Raw genomic sequence first — 15,744 nt, 5'->3', positions numbered from 1 at the left:
AATGGGATGCGGTGATGCATATGAATTGTGGATGCATTTGAATCCCTCCTTGAAAGTCTTCCCATTTTGCTTTCAAATAGCCACACTTTCTTGTGGTTTTAACATAGTTTTGAGAAATAGTCCTCCAGCCTTTATCAAGTTCTCATTCTTGGCAAGTTTCTGGTTCTTATTTTTCAGTCTGGCCCCTGTACCTGACCAGTTTCAAATGAATGTTTTTTTTTTGTTTGTTTGTTTGTTAAGCCCCACAGTGATCTATAAATCATTCAGTCATAAAACACCAGCTAACTTAAGGCATGACCCAGTGAGAAACAGGTGCAGATGATGACAGATGATCAGGCTGGTGATTGGTATACTGGTGATCCTGAATGCTGGGTGGTTGGAACAGATGAGAGGGGAAATGAGGTTGCTGTTGAGGTCGTTACATAAACAACCAATTTATAAATTGTATCTCTAGACATGTTGCAGCCTGTCACAGTAAAACATTTGTCCCGATTTTTTTTGTTAATCGACATCATTTAATTTAATTTCATATGAAGGGGTGGCACAAGACTTTTGCACAATACTGAACATTTATTTGTAAGGGGTTCGAAGGCTCAGGGAAAGCACATAGATTTTGGAGGCTTACACACAAAGGTAAAGTAAAAGGTGAAAGAGATGATGAACATCTCTGCACATTGTATTGTTCTGCCGAACCAACTACACTATTCATAAGGTGTTCATGTCTATGATTATTTCATTTATTAGTTCATCATCTTTAGTAACTGCTTTATACTGATCAGAGTCACGGTGGATCTGAAGCCAATCTTATTAACACTGGGCACAAGGTAGGTGAATTCATCCTGTATTCATCGCAGGGCTACATGCGCACACTCTCAAACACTCATTTACTTCTAGGGGAAATTTAGCATAAACAATTTATCTACTCTGCAGACAGTAACCTGAGCTCAGGATCAAACTTGGGACCCTGGAGATGTGAAACTAAGTTTGCTTAGCATTTAAAAAGGTTAACAGAACCTATGTCATAATTAAAGGTCGGGTGTTAATTTGATACAAATATAAAATTAATTTTAAAGCTTTCTAGTGTAGGCATAACATGTGGGAGAAAATGTCTTTGTTGGGTTTAAATTATATTGGAAAAATAACAATAACAAATAATAATAAAACAACTGTTGTTAACAAATAACAACCTGATTTCAGCATGAAGCAACAATAATTATGCTTAGCATTATAGCCGTGATTGTGTAGCCTTAATAGTGACGAACTACAAGGTCACCTCACCCAGTCGGACACTGATTAAATCTGGCATTAGTGTCTCTCTCTCTCTCTCTCTGTCTCAAAACACACACACACAGAGTTCTGAATTCATGCCCTACAGGCTGGAGAAGGATCTAACACACACACACACACTTTTCTCATTAAAAAAGACCCTAACTTACTCTTATTCCTCTCTTCCATTTTTTTCAATTCATTCATCCACCATGAAGGCACTCACACATGCTCACATTCCTCCCATTTTGATTTTCAACTGGAATCTTCCTAAAAACTGTCTGTGCTTTTCTCTATACACAGCAGATAGCAAGACCTCTCTTTTATAAAGGTCCAGGCCTCACGTTGTGCAGTTCGCTCACATCGGGGGCAGAATAATAATGCCCTCCTCTAGACAAATTGTGTGACAATCCCTTTAAGTCTCCTTTAGCCTACTGTTCCTGATTGGTCTCGCTGTAAAATGTAAGTGCAGCCCACCGAGACAGCGATGCCCATCAGTAAAGGGTGAAAAAGCTGACCAGAGATGAGCTTCTTGTTTTTGTTTCATAAGAACCGAGGTCTAACACTTGGACTATAGGAGCTGATTTCTTTCAAAGGATCTAGAGAATGCACTGGAGCCAGCATGCTTAATGAATGAATTGTTGTACAGTGAGCAACCATGTTTTCTTTTCTGTTTTCCAAAGAAAAAATCAAACAAAACATACACTAAAGCAGAGTACATATGGCCACGAAATGTGGACAGTCTTAGATAGTTCAAAGGGCTTTTTTTGAGGTTGTTCAGTTTTAGACATTAATGCAATCAAAAGAATATTTTGTAAATTAGACTTTCTCATATCTGCTGTTTTAAGGACCTTGAAAATGGTATCGTATCCACCCGCCCAGAAGAGGGCGCTTTTTAGTAAATCCAAGCAATGATGTTTGACAATGCATTAATAATGGATTTTAATTAATATACTGCTTGCAATTTTATTTAAAAAAACAAATCATTAAAAAAAATTTCAGGACAAAACTAATATTCAATTAGCCTCAAATAGATTGTTTTATGAACTTTCTGTTTGAGGGCATAGGAGAATGTGCTGTACTTTTAAAACATATTGAAGACACATAATTAGACTTGGAAGATCACTGTCTGTTGTTTGAAAATAAAGTTACTTTATTTGTCCCTTAGAGAAGAACATATACATGCACGGAGGATTTAGATTCTAAGCATTTCATGTACTTCTTGCTTAAGATGTCAGGCCTTATTTTTCCCAGCAGGGTTGACCCATTGTTCTTTTCCAAGTTGTCTACAAGTTAATTCTGCATCACCTTTGACCTTGAGGCTGCTGATCTGGTTGTGACCTAGGCTTTTGTTCCCATTCAGATTAAAGGGAGACAGATGGAGGCTGTGGGTCAGATGACATACCATAAGCAAAAGACTAGAAGGTCGGATAGTAAGGCACCTCTCACAGCTGTGTGTTTGTGTAGTAAGTCAGCCTACTTTTTAGCCAGGGAGAGCATTTTAGTTGTATGAAACCAGATGAAACCGACCCCTCCCCCTTCTATTAGTAGTTTCGCCCTTATATATATATATCATAATTATGTCTTTGCTGTAAGTTAAACTAGCATTTATAGTAATTCAATAATGCTTGCTAATAAGTATTTTTGTTTGTTTATTGCTTTTTGTTAAGATACGACGATAACAATAATAATACTTATTGCTATGATGATAAATAAGGATCATCTACAGCGCTGTGCTCGGAGGGTTGGGTCACGTGGTGCGCCGCTTACCTGTAGGTGATTAGTCGGTGATGGGAGCGGGGTGGGGCGCTGAGTGGAGGGAGCGAGCAGGATTTGTTAGAGACTCGTCACTGACATCGCGGGACAAATGAGCGCTTCTTGTCTTTTCCCCCCTTTACAGTACGCTTCCAGCGTTTTTCTTCTTCTTTTTTTTTGTACTCAGCTGATTCTTATAATCTGACAGCGCGCCTCGGATGTGCTTTGTGCTGTTTATTCGACCTGCTGCTGGAGAGCGAACGGGAAAGAGGTTTCTATGGGACCCTGTGAATGTGTGTGAGTGAGTGTGAGTGTATGTGTGTGTGTGTACTTCCAGTGGACGGACGAACGGAAGACCTGACCGTACGCACAGAGAAAAGAAGAAATAAAGGAGTGTGATATTTTTTTTCATGATGTGGCAGGCATCGGATCGAGTTTTTTGTTGATATTTTGTTGCAACTTGGAAAACTTTCTTTGTTTTTATGTGGAAATAAAGCGGTTGAATTAGCTTTGATCGGAAGGATCAAACAGCGCACTTTTACGCGACACTAGTGCCAAGACGCGGAAACACCACCAGGACGAGGGGGTTAAACATAAACCCAACACTGTTTTTTTTTTAATTATAATTATTAATATTTTGTGAAATTGTATAGACGTTTATAGTTTTCATCATACATCAGGGTTGCAAGTTATCAACTTGCACAAGCCTTTTTTTATTATTATAATTTGAATTCCCTGGCACAGACGAAGCAATACCGCGTATATGTGTATGAGTGTAATAACCATCAGGATGAGCTGCAGCTGAGACCGGGTTTTGTGAACACTTTTCTCCTGAACTTTACTGGCTCTGATCCGCGGAACATGAAGCCGGCCACCTGTCTGCTCGCTACACTCCTGGCTCTGTGTTTACCTCTCCGCTCCTGGACAGCAGCTCTCCCCGGCCATGAAGGTCAGTGCTTTATATATATTTTTTTTCACTTCACTTCTGCTTCTCTCACCTGCTTTGTTTAAAAACCTAGCATTTGTTTAGGTGCAAAGCAGCACACTAGCTCCTGTGCTTCACTACAGTGCGCTCGGTTTGTTTTTTCTTTCTTCCACATCGCCGCTGTCATCATCCCAAATCCCCAGAAAAGTACTCAAAGAATAGCTCTCCTCATAATATTATTGTTGTCATTTATATTGTTCTGGTTTGACATGAATAGAGCCACAGTGTTGCTTGGTTTAGCATTGTTCAACAGGATGACGCGCGCAAAGCCGCACGCGCGACAGGTGACTCGCCTCAGGTAGTTTATTTGTTTGTTTTATTTGTTCTCCGCCCCTTCGCTATGAACAAGAAACGCGGTTAGTAGTTTCGTTTTCTCTCGCTGTAGGTTGATATTCCTCTCTTCGTTGTGCCGTATCCAGTGTCAGGTCCTCGTCTCTAGGCAAAACAGTTTATTCATTCTTTTTGCATGTCGCAAACAGGTGGTGTTGTGAGGAAAGGAGACCCGAATTTCCTCAAGACGCTTGATTCAGTCTCACTCACTCACTCACTCACTCATCATCTATATACTGTAGCTTATCCTGGGTACAGCGTCCCAGGAGACTTGGGGCATGAGGCAGGGTACACCATGGACAGGGCACAGTGTGGACACATACACACACTCACTCACACAACAGCCACTTTGGGGACACCAATTAGCCAACTGAATGTCTTTGGGCTGTGGGAGGAAACAGGAATACCTCGAGGGAAACTTCCAAGTACATGGAGGGGAGAACATGCAAACTCCATGCATGCGGGAATAGAACCTGGACCCTGAAGGTACAAGGCGACAGTGCTAACCACTACGCCACCTTGATTCAGTCATTTGCACACAAAAGCATACAAATCCATATTGTATAGTCAAAAGTTTGTCTACACTGGTCCCCCTCATTCATTTCATATCAGGATCTTTTACAAAGCTGTGGAAGATGTGGCTGTTTTCGTATGATGTGGCATTACTAATACTAAGCGGCAGCCCAAACCTGTTCAAGCACAACATCACCATGGCTCATCAATGTAGTCATTTCCTGTTGAGTCTGATATCAGTAAAAGCTTGAAAAGAGCATTTTAATGATCTTAAAATCACCTCCGTCCTTTGATTCATTCTGGTTGAGTGTCCACCAAATAAAGACCATCATTATTATTGTTATTATTATCATATTACAGTGGTAGGTTTTCTCGCTTGCCATGTGAAGGGCTTGGGCTCAATTCCCACCCAATGCCCAAACCCTCAAAAATTAGAGGGTTGCTTCAGGAAGGGTATCCAGCACAAAACTGATGCCAAGTTGTGTGAAGATCAGATGGTCCGCTGTGTCGACCCCTCGAGCAGTCAAAAGATCAACAACAACAACATTATTGGGGATCCTGGTATAAAAGCGTGGATTGTTGAAATCGAACAAATTGACTGTCCAGCACTGAAGCCCTGACTTCAACCCCATCCAACACCTTTCTGTTCACCCTTCTGTACACCAGACCTCCTCACACAACACTAGTAGTTGACCTCACTAATGCTCTTGTGGCTAAACAAGCACTAATCCTCACTGCTGCACTCCAAAATCCAGTGTAAAGCCATTTTCGTAGAGTGGAGGTTATTATAAAAGTAAAAGGGGAATGAACTCTATAATGGGATGTTCAGTAAGCACATATGGGTGTGACTGGTAAGCTGTCCACAACATTTAACAATGTGGTGTTTATTTAAGCAATATCACACAAGAGTGGTTGAAAATCAGCACAGCAGTGATGTGGCTGTAGGCATGAGGGCTGATTTGAACCCATTGACCAAAATGATATGGATAAACTTTAAATACTGGATTTCAAATATTGGAAATTAACACATACTGCCTTTATGCAGGGAACCATCAATTATTCATGTCATATTTTTTGACAAATGAGCTGTTGCACTAGTTTGGAAGTTTCTCCCAAGTAATAAAGACATCTATTAAAGTAAGTGTGATAATCCCTCTTTTGTGTGGAACCTCCCCTGGGTTCTGCCCCTCATTTCCCACACTTAATTCTCTCCTACTTCCCACATCACTTTTCTCAAGGTGCAGAACATCTTCAATTTTTTTTTGTTAAATAGCTTCCCCCATGCCATCAGGTTGTATTTTTTTTTTTTGTAATTACTTCTTTTTGAAGAGTGCACTGCAAGATGGAGAAGTCTCTAATCGTGCCCATATGGCCAGATTCACCATGTGACTCTTTCCATGTGACTCTTTCCATGTTCCGCTTAAACAACCTGTGGGAGAGTGTGTTTACACTAGGGCGGTTCTTGCTGTGTTCCACAGTTTGTTTCTTACTCGCACCGGTACTGGAGTGACAAACAAACCTCTCGAAGCAAGCTGCTTTCCTCTAAGGAAAAGCTTCACTTATCAACAGCACAGTCCACAGCACAGTACCTATTAGGTTGAATCTAAATGATTACAAAAGCAGTGACCTTACTATTTTTTTAGCCTTTTAATATATGTAATAAATTATAGCTTAAGTTAAACATTGTTGTAAGCAGTTTATTAGTGACTATCAGTGGTGATATCAATATTTCATGTGAAAAGGACAACATGGAAAATTCCCCATATAGCCCTGTGTCTTAACCTCTTCCTGGTGTCAGCTTGGATTTATCATTTACTGGGTTTCTAATACCCTTCTCATGAAACTGATTAGGAGTTCCATCAGATCAGAAGTGACCTCATGAGGTTTTACAAACAAGACATTTTGTTCAAGGTTAAAAGGAAAAATATGACTTGAGTGTTATGGGAACTTTCCATCCAAGTGCAGTATGATGCTCACAGTGCTGATGGAATGGCTTTTCCACACTTATTACTGACTTACTGACTTATGGACCTTATGCTGGATGTTGGTCTAGCATTTCTCTTTCTTCATCTCCATCAGGCACACATGCTTGAGTAACAGGAGCTGGCATGCATTCTGTCCTCATTGGCTGCCTTTTTTAATGTGTGTGTGACATTTAATGTGTGTGTCATATGTCTATAACACAAGTACACATGTGGATGAATGAGCCATCAGTTATGATCTAGTTCTATTTCTTGACAACACATTTATGTCAAATTTCTTTATGGTTCTTATACAGGATTATACAGTGGCAGTTGTGTTCAGCTCAATAACAAACAATGTGTGAAGGAGTGTGTTTTTGCCTTGCATTAGGACTGTAGTCCTTCCCAGACAATGAAAAAGATTAAGTGCCGCCTTGGCGTACTCGGGATCATGACCTCCTGCGTTCTCCTCCAACGTCACTCCTACACTGTACCCTATTAAGAGTGGTGTGTCAGCACAAAAACACAAATGAAAGGAAATTTTAATCAGCATCTTTTACAATGATTGTTTGGTATTAAATGCCATAGCTAACGTAAGCAGAGCCTAGACTGCCGTGTTTAACGGAACGCAGAACAGTGCGATCCTCTGTGTGGAAATTGTCACGAAGGTCAAGGTTTATTCATACTCCGTTTTCATACTTCTTCTGACTTTCCTTCCTCCTGAAAACTGCTTCTTCCCGCCGAATAAATGAATAGATTTCTTGCTTGGCAGATTTTTACAGTGTTGCAGAATAAGGACATTCCTCTGATTATTATAATTTTTTTATGTTAACACCCCCCTCACACACACATGCTCACTTTTCTTAATTGAATTTTCTAAATTGATTTCATTATCAATCCTGAAGGTCATATTTATAATTTTATCACCTTTCCAAAAAGAAAAAAAAAAACCTCTCTCACTAAAAGAGGAAAGATGGAAGCGCTAACCTCCATGGTTAGGGGGTCAAGAGAAGGGTCTCACATAGCTGAGGTCAGATTTCAGAGGTCACGTTGCACACACACATAGATTTTCTGCCATTTTTCCTTTACCTCAGTGTTATTGAACCATACAATTCCTACAGTACAGCAAACCGTACAAAGTCTTGGCCTTATCATCCTTAATCATGTGTCAGGAGGAGCAAAGAGTCATTCGCTGCCTATTGTTTGCTCTCTGTGTACCTGCCTGATGCAATGGCTGTGTCATGTGCAATGAGTGAATAGAAGTGAGTACAAGGTAGGCATGGCCTACAAGTTTGGACAGAGGTAAGCAGAAAGGACGTACTCTTTGTGACATGGCCTTTATGCACGTCCAACTCGTCGTCTTTCACCCACTTGTCTTGTGACGTCTGTGCTGGGTGATAAGCCACATTCTTGTAGGTTGTCAGTCAATTCCTGACTTACTTACACACCCGCGTGTGTGGGTTAACCCTTGAAGATCAAACATTTTTTGAAGTCCAAAACCACAGCATGCTCACCTTGACCTATATTATGTATTTCATAGTGTTATAACTCATAATTTGTTAATCATCATATAATGTGTCATTACTGTCACTCAGTCTTGCGTGGAGGATGTGTAATGCAATATTAAGACTTTAGGATTTAACACAAACACACACAGACACACAGACACACACACACACACACACACACACACACACACACACACACACACACACACACACACATTCATTTACATATTTGGCTCCTACAGACTGCCAGCTGTTTTCTGAAGCTGATGAAGCAAAATGCCCAGAAACCACAGCATTGTCACAGGGCCTAATATATATCCTTAATGTTGTAGGACATTCTTCACAGAAACATTGACCCAAAGAAAAAGTAATACAGAATAAAATGACCTTAAAATCAAACATGGGCCACGTAAACTGTGCAACTGTCCATCTGTGTAAAGTCTCAGTATTTATTTTGTATAACATTAATAATCGGTGGCACATTGGCTTGGTGGTTAGCACTGTCGCCTTCCCCCTCCAGTGTTTGGATTCAATTCCCGGCCAGGTTCGAAGCCCGCCTCTGTGTGCATGGAGTTTTCATGTTCTTCCCGTGCTTTGTGGGTTTACTCCGTTTTCCTCCCACAGTCCAAAGGCATGCATATTAGGCTGTAGTGTGTGTACTGTATGTATGTTTGCCCTTCGATGGATTGGCATCCCATCCAGGGTGTACCACGCCTCATGCCCTAAGTGTTCTGGAATAGGAGCAGTATAGACGATGAGTGAGTGAGTATTAATATTATTGAAAGTAATAATATTAAAATAACCTATAAGTTCAGAGATGTTCTATTCAAAATGTACAACTAATTAAAGATTATTGCACACAGAGTATCTTGAATGGCAGACGAGCCATATGGATTTATTCATTCATTTTTTTAAGTGTAGTTATTGATACAGGGAAGTTTTCTGTAATAAGACAATTATTAATTTATGACAGCAGATTCAAACAGCAGATATAAGAAGAATAAACATTAAAATAATCAGGTTGATTTTGATGATAGTAACTTAGAATTACTCAAGATGTCAAGATATAGTTTCCCCCCCACAGTCCAAAAAGTCCAGAAACACGTGTAGGCTGATCGAGATTTAAAATTTCAAGTTGCAAGAGATGGGGATGCCCAGTGTCTATAAAAATCACCACCAACCTTACACCTATGATCACTGGTGTGATGTTCCGCCAACTTTAGGTCATTTCCGCCAACTTTTGGTCATTGATGATTAGAATAGATGGATGAGGTCACACTTCCCCTTTAATGATTTGCATATACTATCACGCCATGTAACATCACTTCTTGTGTGTACCAAGAAAATACTATAAAATAAAACTAGTTCAAAATGATAGTCCATCTTCTACTATGAGCAATATTTTCAAATTTATAGAACCACTGACATGCAACAATGTATAAAAAAAAATGTATTATGAAATCAATGTATTACCATATTTCAGTTATATTCTAACATAATTATTTCTTGCCCCAAATAGTTAAGAAGCTTGTGTGTGTGTGTGTGTGTGTGTGTGTGTGTGTTCTGTGCAACACCTGGAGAGGAATAGACCGGCTTTGCAGCAGAATAAACTATGAACACACGTACACCGAATTTGTTCCCTTTGACAGCGTCTTACACTAAATCAGTCCCAAGGTTAACCGAGTGATGACAAATTCAGTCCTTTTGCACATTTGCCTGGCAGGTTGTGGGATAGGTGAATGTATTTGTATTGTAATAATATAAATATACACACATGCTGGAAATGTGTTCAGAGGGTTTGGTGTATAGATCACATGTGCTTTGAGGTTTGTGTGTCACAGGATGTGAGAATAAACCCCTGTGTAGTCAGAAGCTTGGTTTTTAATCTAGTGTTTCTGACCCTAAATCTCTCTCTCTCACACACGCACACACATGCATTTGTGGAATGATGCAGTGGCTGTATTTCAGAACCGTCAGTACATGTGTTGCGTACCTGCTCCGATTGGTCAGATATAAATGAGGTATGATACTGCGAGGCAGTGGATGAAATAAGACGCTGTTGAAACCTGCACAGAAGTTCTGGAAGGGTATTGATTCTGGACCTGTCCTGACATGGTTTAAAAATGTGGTGCAAAGAAATTATATCGATCTGTCTGAGATTTTTTTTTTTTTCTGGGAATGGTTCAGGATGGAGTGGTTTGCGTTTACTTTGGTGAACTTATTGTTATATGCTTTACTATAGACCAGGTTTCGGCATTTGAGGTCTCTTTCCCCCGTTCCCCCAAAAGACCTTCCCCCTTCTTGCTCTGTCTTTCTCTCTCTCTCTGTCTCTCTCTGTCTCTCGTTCGCTCTTGGTCACTATGATTTGGGGGTCGACCCCAAACATGGTAGTGCCAGCAAGAGAACCCAGCATGTGCATCGAGATCTTAATGGCAGGATGCAGCCTTGAGAGAACAAAGGAAAGCTGTGGAGTTCTTTCTCTACATGTGCACACAGAGACACACACACACACACACACACACAGCTACCCTGTTTAAATCAGAAAAGCCCTGACTAATGGATTTGTGTGTTTCTGTGGTGTGTGTTTCGGATGGCGGAAACCAAGGGGTGTAAAATCCGTCCCTTGTTAGGTCTGTCTTCTTTCTTTCATCCCACTTTTATTGGCCTCTAATTGGAGGCTGGGTTTGTAATTAAAATAAGATGGCTTGTGAAATACTGGGGGATTTAGTAGTCTACCAGGGTGAAAATCTCTCCTTTCCCCTATCCCGTATTTGGCTACAGGACAAAGGTGGCTCCCGGTGCATCTGGTAGATGTTTGCCAAAGCAGCTTGGCACAGTAGGAGAAACGGGTAAATTGATATCGTACATCCATACTTGTCTAGAGAAGGTCCTCCACTCCTATGTTAAATGAGACTAAAACATTCAATAATTTAATTCGTATATAATTTAATAATAAAAATAATAAATATTATAATAAAAATTATAATTATAATAATAAAAATAATTTTAGAAGACTATTCAACAGATGCTATGCCCCCTATTTATCACATCATGATAAAATGTTTAGTTGCCTCAACAGCAAATATATAAAAAAAACCTGGAAAAAAAATTATTGTTCATGCATGCACCATTAAGCCCAATGCAGATTTTTATTTATTTATTTATTTATTTTATCAATGAGTTGCACTGGTGCCAAGTAGGCCAGCGTACACCATTGTGTACGAGTACAGTATGTCAGAAATAATTTCGTAGCCTCTATTTCTCCCTGCGTGTGTCTGTGTGGCTGCTGCTTGGTAAACGTGGTCTGGCATTATTATCCGAGCCCATTATAGAAATTGAAGTGTTTTTGCTCTGGCAAAGTGAAGAGCGTTCCGAGCCAAGCCTGATGGCGAGCGAGAGGACGTGTTACCATACACAGGCTTTGATCTAGTGTTATGACTTCCTATTAACTAAAAGCTTTGTGTCAGAATGAAAGAAGCGACCAGGAAGCATAAACATGGATGGAGGTGACAAATGAGTGAAGGCGAGTAGCAGATCTGAGAGCCACCAGAATTGGTTTTAATTAAATTGGATTCTAGGTTTTTCATTAACAGACCTTTTTCATTATAACTGACCAGACGTTTTATTTATTTATTTATTTATTTTGGTGAAAACTGCATTATTTCCTTTTTATGAATTTGATATAAACCAATTTTGTCTAATGACATGTTCAGGAGGGGGCAATTGGAGCAATATCAACAGACTGTACCAAAGATAATGGTGTGTATCAAACTGTCAATATAATATATGCCCGGGACATGTCCCCATCACTTGTCTGGTAAAAATATTTTATATTATAGCCAACAGTAAAAATGACAAGCAAAATCAGGTTAGTTTTATAGATGGGTTTAGTTTCCCAAGTTGGTTCTTTAAATAAATGTCACATGTTACAAAACTCACACATCCAAATGGTTATAAATTCCAATCAGGCATTCTTTTCTGGATTTCATGTTCCCGTCACATGTATCAGGATTTTTTTTTGTTGTTGCCCCAAGCATTTTTCAAAACAAAGAATTCATTGCATGCCCCAGAACAATTCCAATTCATTCATCACGGCAAATCCATCAGTCTTGACAATTCATACTTGTAACCCCAAGCAATCCATATTAGTTTTTAATTTAAATACATGGATTCCCTGGAACACCTGGAATTAATTGTTTGCCACATGCATATGTTGAGCAATAGCTTTACTACATGACTTATTGGCTGATTATTGATTTCCACATATCAAGTATATCAGCATCCTTTGACTAAAAATATAGTCACCGGTCTTGAGCAGTGTTCTGGAAAACATGAATTCTGATCTGATTGTTCTCATTATAAACGTCTCTCAGGGTTGATCTGAAAAGTTCAAACTCATTTGTGCAACACTGTATGGAAAAAACAATCAGATTTGTTTACAAAGATAAAATGTAAGGGGATGCACCTAATACTGTACCTCACAGACAGAGTTAGAAAGGTACAGGCAGGAATAACATTTATTCATCCATTCATACATTCATAAATACATATATAACATAAAATACAAAGTAGAATAAGACAAAACATAATTTTATCAAAGTCATATGAATGTCATCAAAGTGGAAATCTTATCCGTGGCTTTATTGTAGATCCTGATTAGGTTATTCATTTGTTTCCCCAATTGCTTCAGTTCCTTAAAAACCTTTCATCATTTGCCTTGGGGTGCGTATTGCAATATTGTGGGAAAACGTTGAGCCATCATTATTGACTCATTGACATGATTCACCAATCAAATGATTTGTAAGATAAACGCTTCCTTCTTATTTTATGAATAATAAAAAGATGATTTGTGGAGACACGCTGTTGGTCAACTTTGATTAATACTTAACCCAGACTGGAAAAACACCTGCTCGTGTTGGTCAGTCGCAGTCTGTTTAATTATTTGTTAGAGATCACATCGCTCTCTGATCTTACATTTAAAGAAGTAAGACTTTTTTTTTTTGTGCCCTGCCTTTTTTTGTGCCTTTTTGTTTTATTTATTACACATACTTTGCTGAACACATACAGTAGATGACCCAGAGAGAGTTTTTTTTTTTTTTTTTTTTTTTTCTGGTCCCCTTACTTTACATGACGCATCCTCATTGGCCTTCCCCCACACACACAGTCTTAATGCTCTCTAAGACAGGAAACACAGTCAGTACTTCCTTTAGCTCAGGATGCTGAGCTGCGAGTAATTATTATTTTATTCTTCATGCATTACTAAACATTCCTGCTGAACTCGCACACTGCAGTAATATTCAATATTCATCAATGTCTGACTTCAAGTATGTTAATTCAGTTAAACTTTATGTACTCCTACTTTTTAGGGCTGGGCAAATAATCAAAACCAAGGCCAGTTCATGCGTGAAAAGCGTTCCTCATGCTCCCAGAACAATTGGAGTCCTGAAATATGCCTGTCTCATCAGGAAGGAAAATGTACAATGTGGTCATTCTGTACATTCAAATAGTCAGTTGACTTTATTTTATTGCCACATAACGTCTAGACCTGACAAACTAAAATAACCCCGTAATCGTAACACTGCCTCCAGAGGGCTTGTACTGTGGGCGTTATGCATGAAGAATGTGTTGCTTCATGTGCTTCCCTTCTTATCCTGATGCACCCGTTGCTCTGGAATAGGATCAATTCAAACTCCCATCATCAAGGAATAGGCTCAATCTGAACTTTTTCCATTACTCTAAAGTCCAATATTTTTGTTCCCTAACAAATGTAAGCCTTTAACTGAATAGTTTCACTAACAAGTGGTTTTCTTATGGCCACACAGCTGTTTAGTCCCAATCCTGTAAACTGCCATCACACTGTGTGTATGAAAATGCTATTAGAAATAGCTTTGGGTTTTTCCTTTTGATTTTGTACCATGCAACATATACAACAAGTGTTTGTGAGCTCAACAAGTGAGCTCACTTCATACTTTTTTCTGACAACACTGAACACAACAATGTTACTTCCAGGATTTGATCAGGTTTTAAAAGGCTAGTAATCCAGTTCCAGTAACTTCAATCTCCTTAGTTGTTTTCTTTGCTTAACGCAGCCCAATATTTTGACCTATCTGAAATACTGGAACATTTTGACCATGCATTGTATTTACAGTACAAACCTTGTCAGTGAAGTGTGAGGACAAAAAACAAACAAACAAACATGAATTGTATTCTATTTAAAATGATTAATAAATCATGATATTGATTTGTGATCATGTCACCCAGCACTACTAATACTCATGTACGTTTCCACTGTTGTGCAAAAGATTAATTGCTGAATGAATATTTGGAAACTACCATTTCCTCAAAACACAGGTAAGGTTTATGAGGAAAAAAATATGATGGTGATGGATCATATCTCTAACAGGAACTTACGCCTACTTTCGGGTAAAAAAACAAACAAAAAACACCTGATTTTAAAGTGACGGCTGCTACCCTGCTGTGTTTAGGTTAATCTTTTCCATGGAAAAGATGAGTACTTTGTTTGGGATTTGGTTTAGTTATACAGTACCTGATGAATTGAAAGCCTTTTTCCAGCTTCGATTCACCTCTATCCATTCACTATCATGTAAACTGAATAGGCAAACAACAGGTGCATGCCGGCTGGATCTGTGCAGGTCTACTGTCTGTGAGGAATACGAACACGTCTACTATGGCTTTTCTGCACTGCTAATGTGTAAGGTTCATGCCACGATCATGTCGCAAGGCCGAGCAGCAACTCCTAAGAAAATGATAGTAGTAATTGATTTAGACAAATGTCTGTTTTGTCTAAACAGATTGTGAATGTAAAATTGTAAGCAGCTGTTACCAGCAAATCGGATCTTACTGAAATTAAGCTTGGAGATTGTCGAGGTATAAAGGAGTGATATACAGTACTGTGATAGAGCACAAGTAGTATTAGTGTAAAAAAAACAAATGAGGAAGTTATTGGAGGAAATATTTAAGCTTTAAATTCCCCAACTCGTAAATTTTCATATCATAGATGCACACATACGCAATGGGGGGGCTGGAGCTTATCCCAGAGAACTCGGGGTATACCACACTTGCGAGTTCTCTGGGGTAGGGTGGGATATACCACCCCTATATGGGGTGCCAGCTCAATGCAGGGCATACATACACTCGGCCACATCATATTCGTCAGGCAATTTGGAATCGGCAATAAATGTAGGAAACAAACCAAGCATGAAGGTGCGAGGTGGCTGTGCTAACCACTAAGCCACCATCACACCACTATAATAATGTTCACTGGACTATTTCTTGATGTCAAATATTCTTTATCGCTTGGTAGTCTTGCTGGTGCATATTGTATAATGACAGTCCTAGGGCGAAGGGCAGTGTCTTTAACTTACGGTTTCACTTAACAAACAATTAACATAATTTGTTCAAAGGT

General features: G+C 39.3%; 1 protein-coding gene across 1 annotated transcript in view; it reads left to right on the top strand.

Moving 5' to 3' along the window:
* The first annotated feature begins 3,091 nt into the window (after nucleotides 1–3,091).
* Nucleotides 3,092–15,744, top strand: part of sema4f (sema domain, immunoglobulin domain (Ig), transmembrane domain (TM) and short cytoplasmic domain, (semaphorin) 4F) — a 61,419-nt gene continuing 48,766 nt past the window's right edge. The window contains exon 1 of the mRNA XM_053501243.1: nucleotides 3,092–3,970. Coding sequence (XP_053357218.1) covers nucleotides 3,883–3,970 — 88 coding nt within the window. The 5' untranslated portion in view covers nucleotides 3,092–3,882. The remainder of the gene's footprint in view (nucleotides 3,971–15,744) is intronic.

Source organism: Clarias gariepinus, chromosome 1, assembly GCF_024256425.1.
Source record: "Clarias gariepinus isolate MV-2021 ecotype Netherlands chromosome 1, CGAR_prim_01v2, whole genome shotgun sequence".
Lineage (NCBI taxonomy): Eukaryota > Metazoa > Chordata > Actinopteri > Siluriformes > Clariidae > Clarias > Clarias gariepinus.
The sequence above is the reverse complement of the archived record's forward strand: the minus strand, read 5'-3'. Positions and strand labels throughout refer to the sequence as shown.